The sequence below is a fragment of the Aplysia californica genome, unplaced genomic scaffold (genome assembly GCF_000002075.1).
Source record: "Aplysia californica isolate F4 #8 unplaced genomic scaffold, AplCal3.0 scaffold00476, whole genome shotgun sequence".
Classification (NCBI taxonomy): Eukaryota; Metazoa; Mollusca; class Gastropoda; order Aplysiida; family Aplysiidae; genus Aplysia; species Aplysia californica.
Genome location: NW_004797746.1, coordinates 204,079 through 227,160, shown reverse-complemented (window position 1 = coordinate 227,160; position 23,082 = coordinate 204,079). Strand labels below are relative to the sequence as shown.

Here is a 23,082-nt window from a genome sequence, read left to right as displayed (position 1 = left end):
CGCCCAAATCCCTCCCCTATATCTCTCGATTTCCGTTCCTTTACATGTCGAAGATTTCGACAATACTGAATTCTGAAGGAAAAAATCACTCAACTGAAACGTGTGTGGGCAATTGTGCATTGAAATTTTGTATAAAATTGTTGATGCTTTTTTTTTTAACGTGCATGGGCCCCTTAGGCTGATCTCGGCCCGTTTCTGACATCAAAGCAGGAATGTCCGTGCTATTACTACTGTATTAGACTGAGTTGTCAATTTGGAACATGCACTTCCGAGTGACGGGGGGGGGGTTGTAAATTTTGTTATAAGAAAAATTCATTTCCAGCTGACAGCGTGCTTTAAAAGCATTGTGCTTTCGTCTGGCGTCTGCTATAATAAACCAGAGACTTCTGTACTAAAAAAAAAAACAACAACAAAAAACAGGAGCAACGCAACTACCAACTTTCTACACAACCGATAGGAAAAACCATAAATCTTTCCATCTCCATCTCCAAACGCCCAACACCCCACAAAACAAACCTAAAAACGAGGATATAAACCAATGCCAAATTCAGCCCCAGTCGAGATTTCTTCCATCTTGCCAAAGCTGTGTCTATACACACTGGTGAATATTTGTTATTCTTTCATCCCAATCGTGAGAAAAGAAACACGTTTTCACCAGGTGTTCCATGCAGTTGTAACATAGTCAAGTTTTATTTTATGAATGTTAATAATAATCAACTAAAAATAATGTAATAGTAATCGTAATAACTGATAAGTAAACAAAAAAGTCAAATCACTGGGGAGGAGGATAGAAGAACTAGTTTCTTGTTATTTTATTATGAACCAGATCTGAGCAACTTCAGTGTGAATCATCAGATCTAAAAAACGTGCAGCTTCACAAAATAAAACCAGCTCCCAGACAAAAGAATGAGTCACTTCTGATAATGATATCAACTAATTGGAGGACGACAAACCTTACACTGTCGACTATGGATGAGTTGATGTCGTCAGAGGAGTGGAAAATAGATCAACTCATCCAAAGTTCAACTGTTGGGAACTGTAAAGAAGAAGAGGAGGTGCTGGGACCCGAGAAAAAGTTTAAAAAAGATCAACTTAACAGAAGATCAACTCAAACGAGTTCAACACAAGCAGAGTCCACTGTACTTATAAACAGTGAAGTCCGTTTAAACAGTTAAAACTGCAACCTGCAGGACTGTCGCATGTTCTTCAATTTAGCAGGGTTTTCGGTTTAGAGAGGCTGCTCAAACAGAAGAAAAATTACCAGGGTTTTTTTTTTCGGTTTACCGGTTTTTGGAGAAACCATGTAGGGTTTAGTTTAAGCAGACTCCACTGTCAATATATATAGCTAAGAATAGCATGAAGATTTTGCAAGGATATCACACATGAAAGCAACACTGACCTGTGACACTTTCAAACCATTGGTGTAGAAGGAAATCCAGAAAAATACTTTTCTGCACACCCACTCACGAGAAATTCTTAAGATTCATAGTGACATTCTTAGCATAAAAATAATAGTAAAGGTTTTCATTATTTTCTGCTGGACAAAATTGATATTCTACATGTATGTAAAATTAAAAAGGTCAGCCAACCGTCACTTCAAGTTTCAGTAAAAGCACACCATTTTTTTTTTTATGAAAAAGAAAAAGTGTTCGACGACAGATGTTGATGTAATTTCACGTAACCAAAGAACACTAATTCTTGCCTCATTTTAAACTGTGAAGTACCACAGATCTACAAAACGGAAAATACAGTGTACGGTACAACTTTCAAGGCAGGAATACTTTACAATAGTAAAACCATAACTCAGCATGAATTTTTTGTAAAAAGAAAATTTTCAACAGATTAGAAATTCGGCATGGAAAATTAAACAGCAACATCTGACTTCATCTCTAAAATAACAATATAAAGAATCCCCCCCCCTTCCCCCAAATAGAGCAAGCACAAAACCATGAGGGATGAAGAGAAAGAGATGAAGATGCTAACTGCAGCAATGGCATACAGTGTTTTATCATTACATTTATCGAAACACATGTTAAAATCCTTTTTTTTTTTAACTGTCTTCACCCTACCCATCAAAATGATCCTTTATCCATATCTGTTTAGCATATTAGATACCAAGTTCCATACTAACACATTTTATCATCATGGACACATTTTTAAAAAAAGTAAGATACACTTCTACAATTTACATGATGACAAATCGCATGAACAGACAATGCAACGTGTAACGAGATCAATCATTCTTTTCAGTTCCAAATACATCCTGAGGGCAGAAAACAAAACTGCTACAAGAAGGCTATATCTGAAGACACGCAACTTTGGGGACTTTAAGGACAGACCCAAAAAACAAACAAACAAAAAACATCCAAACCTGTAGCATCCTGATAAAACCAGGCAGGCGTTTGTCAAAATACTGAAATTGGAGAAACTGATATTTTTTCTGCAATTTGGACAATTTTTATAGAATCTTTTGTTTTGGGCTCAACACCTTTTATGTCCATTTAAAAACACATGTTTTCTTCCCAAAACTGCTTATCCAAGGAATACAAAAAAGTAAATGTGCAGTTTTTCCAAGGACAATACAATTATCCCTATGGAAGTCACCATTTGACAACCATTTTCTTGATGATTTTACCTCGGACCCACACCTCCTTCAATTGCAAATATCTCAACTTCTATTCAAGACAGACAGGTTCACTGTATTCTTTTCATTAAAAGCAAGACATGAACAAGCTTCAAGTTGACACCAATAACTCCACATGCCCAAAAATTACCAAGCACTCGATTTTACTGCGGTGTGACACAAACAGATTTATTTCCTCACCACTACGTCTCATTTACGACACTCTTCATCACCTACACCTTCCCAGAGAGTTTAGTTTAGCTTTAGTAAGAGTTTTACGGCACTTGCAACACAATAAGGTCATATAATCAGAGAGTTTCTCTGCGATTTGCCTGTCTACAGACTCGTTGCTTTTTTTCAAAATTAATCTTAAACATCTTACACCTCCCGCCCCATGGAGTTATTTTAGGAGGCAGGCTACTTCGAATCCACCTGTCAGGGCCAACTCAGGCTGTATAGGTGGGTGGTTGGCAGGTGCTCTGGAGTGGTTTGCTTCTTCTTCCCTATCAAACATCTATCGTCTTTATCTCCCCTTCTTCTTTTTTTCTGTTTGTTACTCTCTTGTAACACCTCTAATCTTCTGGCGCTCATATGACCTTATGCAGTTGTTTGCACCGTAAAACCTCTACTAAAACTAAAACTAAGACTGTATAGGACATAGGATCCTTCCAGCAGTAAACTAGAGATTGTAGGTCAAATACAGTTCCCCGTTCAGATATACAAGCAGAACTCATGCCTTTTGGGTGCAACGGTGAAGAAGCTTGTCATAACTCATTAACTGTAGTGCTTCTCACTTTGACGTAAGGTACAAACTGTGAGGGTCCTAGATCTAGAGATAAATATATCGTCTCTATTTTTTTTTAATGAATATCATAAAGCCATCAACAATTTCAGGGGGAAAAAAAGACCCTTGAGCTCGGGTCCCCGTTTTACAGCATTTTCACCTCACCACCATTAGGTCAATACTTATCTATCTGTTAACTGCCAACAAACTAAACAGTTCAAAACACCAAGTAGCAATGAAGAAGGAAAACAAACCATCCCAGCAACAGCAACCTTAGGCATTAACATTTATTCATATTCAGCTGTATCCAATTCAATAATCAAATACATGTACCAACTGTCACTAAAAAGCTTGACCAAATTATAAGATAGGAGTGCTTATTTGGGCAACATATAGCCCCCCCCCCCCCCCCCCAAAGCTAACCCTTCCCCCCAACTTATGTTAATCGCAAGGAACTGTTTTGTTGATATTTCATGTACACAAAAACCTATCAGTTCACGCACTTATACTTTTCTTCTTGTCTGTCTGTGATTCCTATAATTAGCTTCTACAGTACTACAGGTAGGAAGAATACAGAGCAACAAACAAACAAAGAGTTAAACAGAAAGAGAAAATAAAAATCAATTGGTTACAGACGAAAAGCATCTTTATCTCTCAAGACAAAAAGACCTCATATGACTATGTCTTAAATAGACATAGTCTTTAGTTTTTTCAGTCTTCATGCTGAGATAAATAAGGCTGATTTTAGGCCAAATCTCACTCCAATATAGACATTTACAGGCTGTTTACATAGACAGGACCAACATTTACAAAATCATCAATGTTATCACAATTCTAGTTCTGATCAAGTTCTTGAAACAAATAAATAAGCAACTATATCATACATAAAATAAATAGTGTGTAAATAAATAGATTCACTACAGTAAAAGAAATATTTAAGAGAAAGAACACATGTAAAAGAAACAGAGAGTGCCATTTTACCTCCCCGCTTTCTGCCTCATCACAAACCAGCCCAATATGCATACATCACTCCTACCACCTTCTGGGAAATGCCATTTCCAAGTGCTCTGTCCTTGAACAGAAAAATACAGTCAAATTTTTCGCAAAGAAAAAACTGGATTTTTTTCCCATTTAAGTAAGTCTTGCATTTTTTTTATGCCAACATCGACACAATTTCGATCCTAAAGGAATCGGGCTTCAGATCCTGCCTGTTGGGGCAAACCTGGGCTGAGAGGGATACATCCCAGCAGAATTTTACTGTACTTCTCCGATCCAGCGGCCCTCTGGGTTCTAGCCCTTCGTCTGTCGATATGGCAAAGAATTTACAGGTTTTTATCAGCTGTGTCTTGTCGCTGTATAAAGTATTTCCAATATCTGGGGAGGCAGGCAGGCAGGTGCTAGGTAGGTCGGTAAGTGCAGGGCAGGTAAAGAGATAATGTGATACTGTCACACAACGCCCAGTCCGGTGGGGTATCTTTGCGGATCCTATTCAGGTAGGAATTCAGAGGGATGTGTTGTGTTTGCAGGCGAAAGATGGTGACTTGTTCTCTTCTACTCAGGGAATTTAGTGCGTCTTATACATCCCAGCAAAAAGACCGAGATACTCTATAAAAAATTACTTCCCATTCAGGTGTGGAACTCGAGTCTCCTGCAGGCAACTGCAAAGAGCTAAACCAATACACCACCGATGCAGGTCCCCAGCATTGATGAAAAAATTCCACAGCACAGTTATATTATAGCGAACCCATATACATACAACTAGCATTTAGCTCTACATGTCAGAGGTAAAATAGAAAATTCCCAAATAAATCAGATTTCCTTTTCTCCTGAAAAAACCTGCAATGTCAGCAACGTTTGAGACAAGTGCTTTCGCTGAGCGACAGGACACCATGAGGACATAGCACCGTGAGGACTAGCAACAGAACCTCCCACAAGAAGCGCAATCAAAACGTCATCAAAGGTGGAGAGTGTACATGGCACAAAAACAAAAAAAAAAAGAATATTTACGGAGTAAAAAAAGAACATTATAGGAGTCAAATCGGTGGAACAAACCCATAACATATAAATATTCAGAATCAGTGACTCTGACTTTGTGCAAAAAAAAAATTAAATTAAAATGTTTTAAATCAAGACGATGAGCAACAACATAATTCATAATTGAAGGGGTTAGTTCTAAAGGGAGACTAAAGGCTAAAGGCCACTTGAACACGAACTATTTCAAGAAAAATTTGTAAAACTTGGTTCAACTACATTCTAGAATTAAAACAGGGAGATAAAAATAGCATATCAGTTTTTTCCTCTCTGGGTTTCAATATGGACTGAGAACTCAGAAGACATCATTATATGACCTAATTTCGTTCCCAAAAATGACACTTAGTCGCCTCCTTAAGAAGTAACTCCTTCAAGAACCAGTTTGTGTGCCCTCAAAATAAAATCATAAATCTTACGTTCTGGCACTTGTCACTGGATGAGAGAGTTCAACATTATCACAAGCACGCCCGGCCGTCTGGCATCTTAGCGCTCACAGACCGGAACAAATCAACAGGCTATTATTATATTATTATTATTTGCGGGTTCGGGGTTCGAGCCGTGGTGCCGACGTCGTGTCCTTGGGAAAGACACTTAACACAAATTTTCCTCACTTCTCCCACGTGGGAACACGTACCCAGCCACAGACAGCGAAAGATCTTGTTAGTGTTAGTGTTTTCGCGTCTATAAATGGCAGCTTGCACTATACGCTTCCCGGGACGTTGAGTTTGTTTCAGAATGCCCTCAGGTCTTCTGGGGTAATAGTATAGATTGTGAGGTGCATAGAGCTTGTTGTTGAGCGGGGATTTGCGCTATACAAATGCTATCTATTATTATTATTATTATTATCATCAATACTTTTCTCTTTAAAAAGAAAAAATATATATATATTTATTGGTGTCCCCCCCTCGACACAATTTAGATAATTCAGGAGGCAGGCTTCCGACCTTGCCTGTCAGCGCAAACCCGGGCTGAGACAGATACAACAACTTCTTCCCAGCAGAAAGAACAAGAAACTTGATTTTAAAAAATTTCTCCCCGCTCTGGAATCGAACTCAGGTCTTCTGCGCACAACAACAAAGCACCCATCCTCTACACAAGACCTTTTCCCCAAAGTACACAAAACGTGTATGGCTCAACTACAGAGAAAAACTTCAGAACAAAGCTAGTAATTTACTACCAGTGCTCGTAGAAGCAATGGCACAGGCAGATTCACCGACACAATGAAGATTATTTAGATCAAAACTTGTCAACCTTTTTTTTTAAACCCAGCACCCATTTTTTGCCACTTGAGCATGAGCTATTTTTCACCCAACATCCATTGCAGCCTGACACTTTTGGAGAATGTTGAAGCGTTACCCACAAAAAGATTGTAAAAGCTATCACAATTTTTTTTTAATGCAACAAGAGAAAGAAAGAAATACTCCCACAGCTAAAAAGAAAACTGAATCTAATTTGACACAATAGTTTTTATTTTATCAGTATTTTGAAATGGCAACGTTTGGGGGTTACGAAAAAATTTTTGTGTGCCCAATTTGTAATAAAACCATCTATCGTAATGCCATGGTGACCGACTTATTCCATTACTGTAATTACAACTCAAAAAGTATAGCACATAATTTCACCAAATTTTTAACGAAACAAGTGGGTCAGCTGTTGGCTTGCTGCTTCCTGTAGCTTGTAACCGAAAAACACTGTGGAGATATCGATCGATAACGCGCATCCCGTAAATACATGGGAATAGGCTCAAGTGAGTTAAGAGGTTAAAATTTCCGTACCGCCCATGAACACGTATTTCCATGTCTCCCGATGTCGCTGTTATTAAGCGGAGACCACTGTATCTCCGCTGTGTTTGGAAGAGTTGAGAGAATAATCTTTTTATAAATCATAAACAAATATTTTAGCTTTTAGTTTTAGTGTAGGTTTTACGGCGCTTGCAACTGCATAAGGTTATATGAGCGCCAGGGGGCAGATGTCAACAGAGAAGTCCGTACAGAGAATCAGGCTTACTCTGTTCACCTCTCTAGCTTCAACAGCACAAAGTCTGCTTCGAACATCAAGGCTTCCCGGAAATAGCGGGTCACACAAGTGTGACAAACATACAAAAGAAGTAGAGGAAAAAATGACGATAGTAAGGATTAGGAAAGAAAAAGCAGCACTTCCCTGTTGCAGTCCAGGAACAGTTATGAGCATGACATTGATGAATCAGCCCATTTACAATTTTACTGTGCATAAGAACTATGTTAATATTCCCCCTTTGGGAAAGGCCTAAAGACACTTCAGTCAGTAGCACTGACGCGGGGGAGTAAAACAGATATTTGTAAATGCACACTTCATGCAAAAATGTATCAGAACCTATGAACCCTCCAAGGTACCTTGGGGTTTAGGAAGGAGGACATTACTGTAATATGGTTTATAAATCAGTGCAAACATTGAGACTGTTCCGAAACATAGCTTTTAAGTTTTGAAATCTTCTATCAACATTGAGGGAATACACAAGAACAAAAAACAATAAAACAAAGAGCAAGAACACCAACGGCTACGTAAATGGCTGTGATTAAATGCAATCAATTTCACAACGCAAAATATTCCAAAAAGTAAGAAAAACATACAAAATTGTAAAAAAATATTCCTATTTTGTATTTTACGATTTACAAATGGTTCCACATGTTTTTTCTTTGTGAACTGCATTTTTTTAAAAACTGGATGTAGTGATATGATGTTAACTTTTAAACTTTCCAGCTGATACTGGTAGCTCAGAATTAACTGGGCCAATACCCGAGCTCTTTTGGTCAAGCAGTTACACACACAGCAGGTACAAAAATATCAGAGGCAGTTGGACTAAAAAGAAACTCAGCCATACACACACTTTCAAGTTTGAATATTCCATGTTGCATTGTTAAGTTGACATTACCTTTTGATAGGAAAAACAGACAAGAGAGAAGCAAGTGTATGCCTGCGTCATTCACATAAAGATATACGAAGCATAGCTGAGACAAAGTTGTAATCATAGCTTTTACCGTATCTGTAAAGTAGATAAGCGCATCAAATGAAAGAGAAGGATATAGATTGGAACATAAACAAATCTTACAATTTTTTCCTTAATTCAAATATTAAAAATAAACAAACATACATACAATTCGTGCAATGTTGTGAAAACATAAGTAACAAGTTTAGCCGTATAAAAAAAAAAAAACAGAGTTTGTGCGAACATTAGGGTAACATAAGTAGGCCTATCAAAGACGTAAAAAAAAAAAAACCCATAAAAAAATAGCAAAATACGAATGCGATGGGCATCTACCATTAGAAATTTCTGAATATTATTTAGGACACGTCTTCAGAGCGTGAACTCAAAACAACATAAAAATCAGCTTTTGAGAGAAGCACTTTCAGACAGGGAGTATCTCCTCATTATTATAAAACACACCCATTTACTTTTACATCTATCTCTACGAACCACCAGCCACACACTGGTCCAACAAACCTTGACACACTTACAAGGGGTATCAACTCGCTTGTAAAAGGGTTGTTGTGCATAATACAGGGTTCCTGCCATGAACTCCCCACCATATTCAAGGAGATTTCAAGGTTTCAAGAAGAAATTTTTAAAATTCGAAGAGTTCTGGTCAAGAAATTCATGCCGTTTTTGACTGTGCGCCAAGAGAAATCTGACCAAAAAAAATTTTTTCCACGTCCTATTCGGCAATATTCAAGGAGTTTTTAATGAGGTTCCTCATATTCAACAAATTTTCAAGGAGATTTTTTCCTTGAATGTAAATTCAAGGAGTTTTCAAGGACTCCTTGAACTCAAGGACCCCGCAGGAACCCTGATAATATACTCACATTTGCAGAAAAATTAAAACACTTGACCCTGACTATTCCACAGGAGCAAGAAACTGAACAGTCTATTGAAAAACCCACTGCTCTGACTTTCAACTGCCTAGGCGTCTTAAAAGCAAGTCCAAAACGCAAAATCGATGGTAGGGGTTATCACTATGAACAACACAATTTAAATGCTTGATTATTGCGCCTGTCCTCCGATACAGAAAGTTGGATACCTTAGATAAATCCAGGTTATCTATTGGGCACACACACACACACACATGCGGCATTAACCCAGGCACTTTGGCACGAGACGGATAAAGCTTACCCCAAGGCCATTAAACCCCCTTTTGTGCTCGTCACATCCTACGCCACATTCAGACAAGCTGACTTCCGACCTCAAATGAAAGAAGCAGGACACCACAGATCCATAATACAAAAAATTATGGGCAGCCCATTCCGATAATTGTCAGCCCTAAAAATTTGTGAACCTCTAACCTAAATTCCAGTACATAACACGTAAAGCAAAAGACTACAATTGTAATTAAATCTTTCCTCAAGGACGTCTAAATTTATTCACTTCTCTTTTTTCTCTGACCACTAGTGATAAAAATATAAATGTCCCTAAAACAGATAGCAGAAAGATGTATATAAATATATTTATACTTGTGTGTATAAATACATAGATCTATACATACAAATATAATAGATACGCGTCTCAAACACATTTATGGTTAAACAAAAAGATAAAATCATACAGACACCAGCAGAACCTTTCTATTTGAGATCAAATCATTCTTTTCTCAACTATCACTGACAATAACAGCTCCTGCCTACACACTACACTAACTCAGAACAACTTTGGGAAAAGGCATCAGAAACAGGCACGACTACAGCATATAGCCAGAAACAACCACGACTACAGCATATAGCCATAAACAACCACGACTACAGCATATAGCCAGAAACAACCACGACTACAGCATATAGCCAGAAACAGGGGTGACTACAGCATATAGCCAGAAACAGGGGCGACTACAGCATATAGCCAGAAACAGGGGCGACTACAGCATATAGCCAGAAACAGGCGCGACTACAGCATATAGCACTGTCTCTGGAGGCGTAGGGCCAGAAGGTGATGGTCCCATGACAACAAAGCAAAATGAAAAAAAATAGAAAGCAAAAAATCTGAAAAGAAATTAAAAACCCGGTTTCTTTAAAAATGGGTTTTTGGTGCGAGCATGCAGCCTGACAATGAAGATAATTACCAAGCTCAAGAGCCATAAATCTAGCCACAACTTTCAGCTCTGGATACACAAACTACCTGTTCTAGAAATCTGTCAACATCAACACTGTCTGCCTCCATATAGTAAGTTTGGCCTTTCTTCTGGCAGGTTGCCAAGTTACATTCATTTTCATTCATGGGTATTCTCATAAACGTCTTAGAAAAGGACGTCTGATTCCAAACGCCCCCCAAATTACCTTCCTGCGCAGCCTGATTTTCAGGGCCAGAGCGCAGCAAGAAATAATCATTGCTTCAAATATACAACTCACAACAATTTGACATTGTTTACTCTTTTTTCTCACATGTTTTACACAAACAACTCAAACTGAAGCTACTTCCACTTGGTGCTGTTGCAGGCATATTCTTCTCACCAAAATCTCATGGCACCGAAGGTGTTTAAGTGAACATTGTCTTTTCTTGAATATGCAGTAGAATACCAAGAAAGCATAAAAAAGTCCTGTCCAAATACCACTCTCCAAAGATAAGTTAGTAAGATACCACGGTGTTGCAGAAAAGGAACACAACAATCCCCTTCATTCAAAAAAATGTGCAGAAGACAAGAAATTAATCTTAGCCTAAAGGATCTGCAATTACACCAGATATACCTCGGAGCACTTCACCGGACGCACCTCAAAACATTTGAGGTGATTCACCATTCACTTTTCTCTCTCTCTCTCTCCAAAACACACAAACACACACACACATACACAAACCCACACAACACAAACGAGCTAGCCACTACTGACCATTAGGCACACTATCTGAATTGCTTGTAGAAGTGGAAGAAGTAGAAGGGGGAGTATGAGTCTTGCTCCCACCGTTCTCGTTCTGCGCCGCCGCCGCCGATTTAGAACCACTGGGAGTCTTCTGTTTGAGAAAGGCCTCTGCGCTGGACACGGCCGCTGGGATGCTGTCCGAGGACTTGGTGGTGTGCTTGAACAGAAGCTTGGGGTCCTGCACGGCCCCCTGGGAGATTTGCGCCACCCGGCTCAGCAGGTCGTAGGCGATGCCGCCAGACACGACTGAGTCCTGCTTGTAGTCCGGGTGTGACGTGACAAAGTTTCTCATCCACGACGCACTCGTTTCCAGCTCGCCTGGAAATAAGAGGGAATTTTTTTTAAAGATTTAGTAGAGGTTTTACAGCGCTCGCAACTGCACAAGGTCATATGAGCACCAGAAGATCAGAGCTGTTACAAGAGAGTAAGAAACATAAAAAAGAAAAAGGGGAGATAAGGATGATAGATGTTTGATAAGAAAGAAGAAGCAAACCACATCAGAGCACCCACCAACCACCCACTAAGAGGGCATTGCCAAATACAAGCTCTTCCATCATGTGTTTTAGTTTTAGTAGTAAGAGTTTTACAACACTTGCAACACAATTAGGTCATATAAGTGCAGTAGATTAGTGGTGTTTTAAGGGAGTAACGAACATAATAAAGAAGGAGAGATAAGGACGATAGACGTCTGACAGGAAAGAAGGAGCAAACCACACCCGAGCACCCATCATTGCACAGTTAAGAAAGAAACTGTGGAATGCAAAAACAGCCCTCACAAAAAAGACCAAATTTGATGAAAACAGATTTTCTTTTAGTAAGAGTGTTACGCCACTTGCAACACACAATGAGCTCGGTCATATACGTGCCACAGATTAGAGGCGTTACAAGAGAGTTATCCTGTTTTCCCCAGATGTGTGGGAACCCTGCCTACAAATATTTATCCTCTGCTCTTATTCAAATATTCTTGAGGTACTGTAACACGGTGAGTAGCAGTTGTTGGCGCTCATATGACCTTATGCGGTTGCGAGCGCCGTAAAACCCTCTACTATAATAAAAATAGGTGAGTAGTAGCTGATAATTGTACGAGTTTCATGCACTTTTCAACTGCGATTCCTCAGAATTTAAACCTCCAGCTCCACAAGAATGTAGACAAGTAAGCTGAGAGCCTTGAACACTAAGACCAGCTCCACAAGAATGTAGACAAGTAAGCTGAGAGCCTTGAACACTAAGACCAGCTCCACAAGAATGTAGACAAGTAAGCTGAGAGCCTTGAACACTAAGACCAGCTCCACAAGAATGTAGACAAGTAAGCTGAGAGCCTTGAACACTAAGACCAGCTCCACAAGAATGTAGACAAGTAAGCTGAGAGCCTTGAACACTAAGACCAGCTCCACAAGAATGTAGACAAGTAAGCTGAGAGCCTTGAACACTAAGACCAGCTCCACAAGAATGTAGACAAGTAAGCTGAGAGCCTTGAACACTAAGACCAGCTCCACAAGAATGTAGACAAGTAAGCTGAGAGCCTTGAACACTAAGACCAGCTCCACAAGAATGTAGACAAGTAAGCTGAGAGCCTTGAACACTAAGACCAGCTCCACAAGAATGTAGACAAGTAAGCTGAGAGCCTTGAACACTAAGACAAACAAAATACTGTCAAAAATAGCCCATTAAGGATTGGTGCCAGGGACATCCGCACCAGAAGGCCAGCATGAAACCAACTGACCCAATTGAGCACTTGTAGTTTGGTGATGCATGCACTTTCACTCACCCCCTCCCTCCACCACTCCCTCTCTCTATTTCTCTCTCTCACGCACACGCTAATAGACAAAAACAAACACACATACCCTCACCTCACTCACCCACTCACTCTCACCCACTTACTCTCTCACACACGCACACACACACACACACACACACACACACACACACACACACACACACACACACACACACACACACACAGACACACACACGCACACCCACTCACTCACACACAGACACACACACGCACACCCACTCACTCACACACACACACACACACACACACACACACAAATACACACACTCACCTGAAGCTCTCATAGAGATGAGCTTGAGGTACTGTAGTATGGTACATCGTGTGTCCACATCTATCTCAATACTGTCCATGTACAGGTTTATCAAGGCCAGCAGACCAGGGAAATCATCCTGAAGAAAAAAAACCCAAACATTTCTTACATTACAGAAGACAGGCTACCAGTACCACCACAATGGAATTTTTAGTTTTAGTAGAGGTTTTTCGGCGCTCGCAACTGCATAAGAGCGCCAAAGGGTGGATGTCAACAGAGAAGTCCTTACAGGGAATCGAGCTTACTCTGCTCATCTCTCTAGCCTCAACAGCACGAAGTGTGTTACGACTATCAAGGCACCCCAGAAATAGCGGATCACAAGAATGTGACAAACATACAAAAGAAGTACTGGTAAAATAAGGACGATAGTAAGGATCAGGAGAGAAAAAGCAGCAGTTCCCTGTTACAGTTCAGGCACAGTTATGAGCTTGACATTGATGAATAAGCCCATTTACAATTTACAGTTTTACTGTGCATAAGAACATATATGCCCCCTTTGGAAATGGCCTACAAACACTTCAGTCAATAGCACCAGCCTGGAGGGTACCGCAGTGTAAAGACAGTCAAAGTTTCCAAAAGCTCCAAAACAGAAAAGTCTGAGCAGTATACGTCATTCAGGAGCATTTCATGAGATAAAATAGTATATCAACTACTTCCAGATGGACAGCAAACTATTGATTTTAATTATTCAAGATGGACAGTTTTGTTCTTTTTCATTTACCACTCACCGTGGGTCACATTCATTTCTAATTTCTGGGTCAACTTAAAGGCCAGACTTAAACAGCTCACAGGCTGGACCTGGCCCGTATGCTGTAGTGGGTTTATAAAAGTGCCGAAGATTAGAGGTGTTGCAAGAGAGTAACAAACACAAAAAAACAAGGAGAGATAAAGACGATAAGATAAGATAAGATAAGATACATCTTTATTGTCCAGATCCTGGCACATTGGTTTGGTGTTCCACCACGAGTACACACACACACACACACACACACACACACACACACATGTACACACACATGCACACACAAGTAGGCTTACAATCACATGCATCATATAAATGAGCAGCAATATAAACAATAATCATTGTAAGCTAGATACACACTCAATGTTATTTTGATGCATGCTCTAAGGTCGTAAGTACACTAAACAAGATGGTTAAGAAGGAAGCATGTTGATAGATGATGGTAAAAATGACCTTCTGTATCTTTCTTTATTACAGATCAGAAGCATTGGTCTTTTACTTCTGACTGATGTTTTTATTTGAGGGAACAAGGGATGTTTGTTGTCTAAAAAGATGGAATTAATTTTCTTAGTGCAAGCTGTTATGTACAATTCATCCAAGTACGGGAATGAAGATGTTGAAATTTTACATGCTTTCCGTATTAGTTGATTTAATTTTTCTTTATCTTGTTGTCTTGTGTTCCCGGCCCATGCTGTTATACAAAAATTGATCATACTTTCTATGGTTGAATGGTAGAACATGGACATCAATGTTTTATCAACTTTAAAATACTTTAGCTTTCTTAGAAAAAATAGTCTTTTGTTCACTTTTTTATGCAGGAGATAAGTGTGGACACGCCAGTTGAGTTTGTTGTCTATTGTAACACCCAAATACTTATAGTCTGACACTTGCTCGATGTTTTCACATTTCATTTTGAGTGGCTGCAGGGGCAGTTTCTGTATTCTAAAATCAACGACAAGTTCTTTTGTTTTTTTCACATTTAAAAGCAGCTTATGATTTTCACATCATTCAGAAAAATTAAGTACAAAATTCCGGTAAGCGGTTTCGTTATGGTCAGCCTGAATTAGCCCAATTATAGTTGAATCATCTGCAAATGTTATCAACTTGATGTTACTGTTGTTTATTTGGCAATCGTTCGTGTATAGTGTGAATAAAACTGGTGACAAAAGTCTGATAGGAAAAAAGAAGCAAACCACACCAGGGCCCCCACCAACCACCCACCGCCCTGGACCTGTCTTGTGTTGGGCATTCGACAAGCACACAGCACAGCAGTGATAAGGAGATCACCAACAACTTCAGAGACAAGAAAAGGAAAAGATGTTTGCTGCAGATCCTACCTTGCCATGGAAGATCTCGTTGACGGTCATGAGGGTGTACTCTCCCTTTGCGTAATCGTCACCGCCACAGCCTTTACACTGCTCTGCACACTCAGGGGGAGTCGATGCTGCGGACCGAAACAGTTACGGTTGTCGGTCTCGTCTAGCATTTGAGTTTGATTAAAGACAAGAACCTCAACACAATAATAGGCATTTAGTGCAGGAAAAAGTCAGACAGATGGAGACATGTTTTAGTGAAAATTTTACGGCACTTGCAACACAATAAGGTCATGTAAGTGCCGAAGATTAGAGGTGTTATAAGAGAGTAACAAACACAAAATAGAAGGACGAGAGATGAGGACAATGAATGTTTGATAGAAAAAAAGAAGCAGACCACACCAGAGCACCCGCCAACCGCCCACATAGATGGAGACAACAAATGGAAGGGAAAGAAGTTCTGGAGAGAGTCCAAAGCTTTCCCAGACACAAAAATATCATTTGGAAGAAGCCAAAGCGCCTGGCCCAATAGATGTAGTTAAAAACTAGGAAAAAAAAGAAGAGAGATGCTATACAGGAGCACACATCACATGGCTAATCACAAGTGTAAATCACAGAGCAGATGTTAAGCCACATCAGCCTTGACTGGTATCAAACAATTGACGCTCAATACTACTTAAAGGAGGTTTCTTATCTAGACTCAGTAGGGGCAAATAATACCACACAGTATTCAAACAAATAAAAACTAACCCCAGGGATGCCAAATGATTTTTGAAAAAAAAAAAAAAAAAAGAGCGGAGCATCACATCTCACCTAAAACGAACCTTGTAAAATCTTGAAATGAGCAAACAAAAACATTTCTTACCATTCCCCTTTCCTTTGCAAGTGTATGGAAAAACCAGAAAAAGCCGGAAAAAATGGAGATTTGGCATCCCGGTAACCCAAAGTATGTCTGTGACACGGGGTTCACATTGGTGGTCACTGGGATGCGTCCTTGGGCAAAACATGGCAACCACAACTAAACACAATAAAAAACAGGGCACTCTAGCGCACAGTCGCAACCAGCAATCGTATGCTTGTGAAACTGTTCAGTATTGGTGTAATGTCGTGTATGTATTGATGATGATGAGTGTATCTATTATGTTTGTACTTCTAATTATGTATCTACTACCTGGGCCCCCTTTCGATGAAAGGAATGATCGGTGCATTAACATTAACTGAAAGTCATTGGCCTACTTTATTTACACTCTACTGGAATGGAGCAATAAATCTTGAGAGATGCAAAAAATTAGAAGGTATAGATCTTTCTATACTCTCAAAACAAAATGCGCCTCACGAAATATCACTTTCGGTACTTTCGCTGTGAAGGAAAGCTACGCAGATGTTTCATTTCTCAGTGGAATAATCACAAAGGCCAAAGAAGGACGGGAACTTTTTATCAAATATATTTTTCTAAATTCAGGAAATGAATAAATAAAAAATCGGGCTCCGTCATGGGGACCTATCTTTTTTGTAGGTACTTGCAAACTTTCAACTCTGTAGCTGTCGTAGTTTTATGAGAAAAGTGACACGTGCTTCCAAGTTGCCAAATATGTAATAAAAGTACGTATGTTTATCCCTGTAACCTAAATTTCCCCCACGAGGATCAATTTTTTTTAATGTAGCGTAATATCTACGCAAATTTTTCCTAGTTGAATGAGAGGTAACATTACAAGAGCTAAAGACGTGAAGCAGTGTTTATCTCACTGCAGGACGGGCTGTAACTCCCAGTGGGGCACAGTGCATCCCTTTTTTACTAATGTTCGTCTTTGTTAGTCAGCCATCGTGTCAATCACACAAGCAACTTGCTACTTGAGCTGAGAAGACTGAAGGACCGTGAAGCCACAAACAGAGAAGTAACCAACGTTAAAACAGTTTTTAAAACATTAATTTTTTTTCCTTTAAAGAAACATATCCTACCTGTTAAAACATCCTTTCTGAAATAAAACTGATCATTCTTCACCGCATTTCGCTTGAAAGCAGTCTTCAAGTTTTCGTCAACCTGTTAAAAAAATAATACTGAGGTAAAAATGCCCACTCATTACATGCCATCATCCACAAAAGCAAAAGTGTAATTCCACAAACTTAATTATGCATTCCAATCTCAGTGAGCTGTTACTCAACCTCATCCTTTCACGCCTACCATGCTTGACAAAAAACCAAACTTGCAAATTTTGCTCCTGCAACAGTTATCACACGGGATGTTCTTGTTGAGGCTGAGTTTCCAGCGATTCAGAACGATATAACGCAGCTTTTTGTTTTTGTAAAAATTTTACGGCACTTACACAATTACAATAAGGTCATATCAGTGCCGAAGATTAGAGGTGTTACAAGAGAGTAACAAACACAAAAAAGAAGACGAAGAGGAGATAAAGACAATATATGTTTGATAGGAAAGAAGAAGACAACCACACCAAGGCACCTGCCAACCACCCACATAGAGCAGTTTTGCTAGGACCACACCAGGGCAACACAAACACACACAGGAACTAAAAGAAACAGCACACAAAAGGACGCTCACCAACCGCCCACACCACAGTCGCACATTTGAAATTATATTCTTTACATTTGGAAAACAAATAAATTTGCTACAGTTCACCACCCCTAGAATTACAAAAATCTATCTGCTCAGTACCTGGTTTTGAGAAATCTGACGTACAAAATGTTGCCTTTCACAATATGTCAAGCTTTCATGAATGCCATTCTTTGAATATCTTGGTAACAACTCCAAATAATTTTACAATTTTTTTTGTGGAACAGATAGAAAATTTGGTTTCTGACCTTACGGTCTTAGTTACTCAAAACAGCCAAAAATGTCAGATAGAACTTCTAAGGGAGCAAGTTGCTTTTTTTTAAAGTTTTAGTAGAGGTCTTACGGCGCTCGCAACTGCATAAGGTTATAAGAGCGCTAAGGGATGGATGTCAACAGAGCAGTCCATACAGGAAATCAGGGTTACTCTGTTCACCTTCTCTAACTTCAACAGCACAAAATCTGCTCCGACTATAAAGGGACCCCGGAAATAGGGGGTCACAAGAGGGTGACAAACATACAAAAGAAGTAGAGGAAAAATGACCATAGTAAGGATTAGAAAAGAAAAAGCAGCAGTTCCCTGTTGCAGTTCAGGCACAGTTATGAGCATGACATTGTTGTATCAGCCCATTTAGAATTCTACTGTGCGTAAGAACAAGTTAATGTCACAACATTGAGAAACAGAAATATTTTTTTTAAAGGCAACCAACTGGTCAGTTTGTTATAATAAGCATTTTTCGGCACTTGCAACACAATAAGGTCAAAACGTAAATGCTGAAGATTAGAGGCATTAAAAGAAAGAAACAAACACGAAAAAAAAAAAAAGGACGAGAGATAAGGATGATAGATGTTTGACAGGAAAAAAGGAAACAGACCACTCTCCAAAACAAGCACGCGTCAACTGCCCGTCCCAGCTTCCTGGTTAAGAAAACTTACTTTTGATATAGGGATGATGAGGTTGAGCTTGTAAGACAAGATGACGCGGGTGAGCAACACGATGAACACAGTGAAGGCTGCATTCTCAAAGTCTGTGAGCTGCGCCTGGGGATGGGAGAACACAGGGAATAAACAACTGTTTTGTTTTAATAAGAGTTTTACGGCACTTGCAACACAATAAGGTCATATAAATGCCGAAGAATAGATTACGTGTTGCAAGAGAGCAACATACACAAAAAAGAAAGAGGGGAGATAAGGACGACAGATGTTTGATAGGAAAGAAGGAGCAAACCACACCAGAGCACCTGCCAAGTACCCACGAATAAACAACACACCACATGGTCGCTTTTAAGGACAAGGGGGCTAACCCTTACAAGAAGTCTTTTTTTTTTGGTAAATGTTTTACGGCGCTCGCAATTGCATAAGGTTATATGAGCGCGCAGGTCACATTTAACATTTTCAGTTGGTAGGAAATCCTGAATTTTGCCAGGGTGGCAGCCGAACCCTACTCTTATCGATTTTGGACCACCAAGGGATCTTTAACGTGTGCAATTTTCACATGGGACCTCCGAGATTTTTCGCCCTTGTCCGAGAAGGCTAGGTGTAGATCTTTCCTAACAGAAGATCAGGGGTGTGGCTAAAAGACAGCAGTAAGAAGGAGTGAATTATCTTGTTATATACGATCTTTGGTGGCACAGCCCAGAAACGTTCCCAAAGATGAGAGCTGACTAAGTGCATGTTGCTACATGCCTGAAAGACCACAGGTGTTGGTCAACTCTCTTACCTCCATGGGCCTGAACTCCACACGCCATCCAATGTTGGAACCGGGCGGGGGAGGTTTGAACCTCATGGTCTGCCAGTTTGTGGACTGAATGTTCTGGAAAAGACATGGAAAAAAAGGGACTAGAAAAACATTGCAGAATTTCAGAAAAGTATATTGACTTGGTCATCATACTTATCCGAGATACATTGGTCATTCCAAGCTAAGACCTCAATACTTGCACACCAAAAAAATGTGTAGAGGTCTTCACAGAAAAGAAGTGTTTAACATTATCCATCCACACCGCACGCGGAGCGCGCAACACTTATCCCCCACGGACCAGGATACAGATGTGGTACACGCTATATCACAGTCACCGATTGGCGTCCCGTGTGGAAAAAGTACGGCTTCTTACCATTACCGATTGGCGTCCCGTGGGGGCAAAGTGTTAATCAACCCTTTGAGCCACTGTCCCCTCAGCCTACAACAATGCTTGCCAACCTGGGCAGCACGGCCCACAAGTGGGCAATTTGGTCATTTTGGTGGGTGGTGGGTTTTATCTAGGTAGCGACAGGTGCTAGTTAATGATGCCCCACTTGGAAATACATGTAGGTGGACATTAGTAGAATTTTGGTCTCTTAACTCACTCAATCCTGAGAGTTTTTCCCGAAATGGTACCCAGAAACCCGTCATGTTGGAACTTATGTAAGGGCCCACTAGTAACCATAAATATCATACAATTGCTTTTACATTTGGCACAAAGTACAACCTAAGATAGATCTTTAGACATACAAAAAAATTTTGTATTTATTTTATTTTTTTAGTAGAGGGTTTAATGTATTTGTGAGAAAGGCAGAGAGAATCGATTGCAAGACATGCTCAGCTGATCAGTATGAACAAATGTACTGAAAGTGCCTTCATAAAAATCACGATTTCTTCCCCGTGTAATGACAGTAGGAACAAAATTCCAGCACCCCTCTAGGCAGAATAGAGCGAGGAAATAATAAATTGACCTTATATAAAACTGGACACGTTTTCCAAAACGAAATAACTATATACGGAACAAAACTATAGAACCGAGTTATCTCGCTCGTGGGATTGATCACATCCCACAAGCTGACTCACCGGATTGAATGAGTTAAAGGAGGCAAATATATGGGCGCTGGCTATAAAAAGGTTGACACGCACTGGTCTACAGGGTCTGAGCATCTGAGCTCCCTCGGGTCAACCGCTAGATACACCCCATCGCATGCTAAGGTCTCTATCCGTTATTCTTTCAAGATCCAGTCAGATTTACGGAGATAGCTCGATACAGAAGTGTGTATACTACTCACTACATTTCCTGAAACGTATACTAAGGTGGGACAGAAGACGCTGGCCACATGGACATACTCTCAGAAGGTCACGCAGCTGCATAACAAAGAAAATGGATTGAAATCCACAGGGTCAGAGATCAAGGGCAACAGGGTAAGAGATCAAGGGGATGGCCATGTGGAACCTAGAGAACAGTCAAACAGAATGATGTACAGAAAAGTGAGAAGATATATACAGTAAAAATATCAAGAGACAATATGACGTACAGAAAAGTGGGAAGATACGGTAAAAATGTCAAGAGACAAGCCAAGGATAAGGAACTTTATTTTACTTTACTCTTTCAACCCAGAGGCCATCTGAGTTCTAGCTTCTAGCCCTTCGGCCTGTCGATATGGCAATGACAAGGGAAGGTAGAAGGTGTTTGTTTGTGGCCTATACCCAGATCCAGGTTGAGAGAGGAAAAGATGATACTACTCACTTCAAAATGGTCGGTGTCGTTTTCGTCATCCTGGTTGATCTTCTCGGAAAACAGAGACACGGGATCACGGATGAACAGATGGGCGACGTGCCGGGCTAGGAGGTCGTCCACCCCTGGTGAAGGAAGGAATACACAAGTGTACCAGGAGGGTTAGTTAGTCCTTCACATTTTAGTTTTAGTTTTAGTTTTAGTTTTAGTTTTTTTATAGTAGAGGGTTTTACGGCACTCGCAACGGCATAAAGTCATATGAGCGCCAAGGGGTGGGTGTCAACAGAGAAGTCTTTACAGGGAATCAGACTTATTCTTTTCACCTCTCTAGCTTCAACAGCACAAGGTCTGCTTCGACTATCAAGGCATCCCGGAAATAGCAGGTCACAAAAGAGTGACAAACATACAAAAGAAGTAGAGGAAAATGACAATAGTAAGGATCAGGAAAGAAAAGCAGCAGTTCCCTGTTGTAGATCAGGAACAGTTATGAGCGTGACATGAGTCAGCCCATTTACAATTCTACTATGCTTGAATGAGAAATGTCCCCCCTTTGGGAATGGCCTAAAGACACTACAGTCAGTGGCACTGCCCCGGGAGTATGACTAAGTCTGATAACGACAACGATGCTGTAAAACTCAAAACGCCTAGGTCTCCCACTCACTCTCCTCCTCTTTTGTGATTGTAGCTCTCTTGTAACACCTCTTTTTTTCAGTAAGTGTTTTACAGCACTTGCAACACAATAAGGTCATATAAGCGCCGAAGATTAGAAGTGTTACAAGAGATTAACAAACACGAAAAGGAAGGAGGGTACATAAAGACGATAAATGTTCGATAGGAAGAAAGAAGCAAACCACACCAGAGCACCTGCCAACCACCCACGTAACACCTCTAATCTTCAGCACTTACAAGACCTTACTGTGTTGCAAGTGCTGTAACAATCTTACTACAAACCTAAAAAAAAAAAATTTTTTTTAAAGATGTCGCGCTCACCTCCTGCCATGAGCTCGTCACACAGTTCCTGGTCCAAGGTTAAGTCAATGTCGTTGTAGCATCGGCCCAGTGGGGAGATGTAGCTGTCGATGGAGTCGTAGCGGGATTTGTTGATGCGGAACCTGTCCTCTTTCAGCGGCTGCAAAAAAAAATGTAAAAAAAAAACATTTATGCTATTTTGTGCATCAACCTTTTGAGCCCTGACCTCCTGAGGCAACCGTGACCCTCTGCCTAAGCCTCCCAGTGATTCACTCCTGTATTGTTCTTACATTAATACCATCGTCAGATCGACATTCCATATCCCACTCAAGGTAGTTATCGTTATTACTAGCATCTAATTCAGAAAACATCTTCAAAATAATCAATAATGTTCTGTGTAATAAACACTGTTTTCCGTGTGCATTTTGTCCCAGACGTGCCGGGTTAGGGATAGGGTCTCGCTCACCAGTGTATATTTTGTTTTTGTTTTAGAAGGTTTTACGGCGCTTGCAACTGCATAAGGTCACATGAGCGCCAAGGAGTGGATGTCAACAGAGGAGCCCTTACAGGGAATCAGACTTACTCTG

At 40.1% G+C, this 23,082-nt stretch overlaps 1 protein-coding gene across 1 annotated transcript in view; it reads right to left on the bottom strand.

The window, feature by feature from the left end:
* Positions 1-7,981: 7,981 nt before the first annotated feature.
* Positions 7,982-23,082, bottom strand: part of LOC101859806 (glutamate--cysteine ligase catalytic subunit) — a gene marked incomplete in the record, with an annotated part of 34,494 nt that continues 19,393 nt past the window's right edge. Inside the window, 8 exon segments of the mRNA XM_013086533.2 lie at positions 7,982-11,636; positions 13,388-13,505; positions 15,506-15,612; positions 17,441-17,522; positions 18,987-19,091; positions 19,771-19,863; positions 21,539-21,651; positions 22,517-22,655. Coding sequence (XP_012941987.1) covers positions 11,281-11,636; positions 13,388-13,505; positions 15,506-15,612; positions 17,441-17,522; positions 18,987-19,091; positions 19,771-19,863; positions 21,539-21,651; positions 22,517-22,655 — 1,113 coding nt within the window.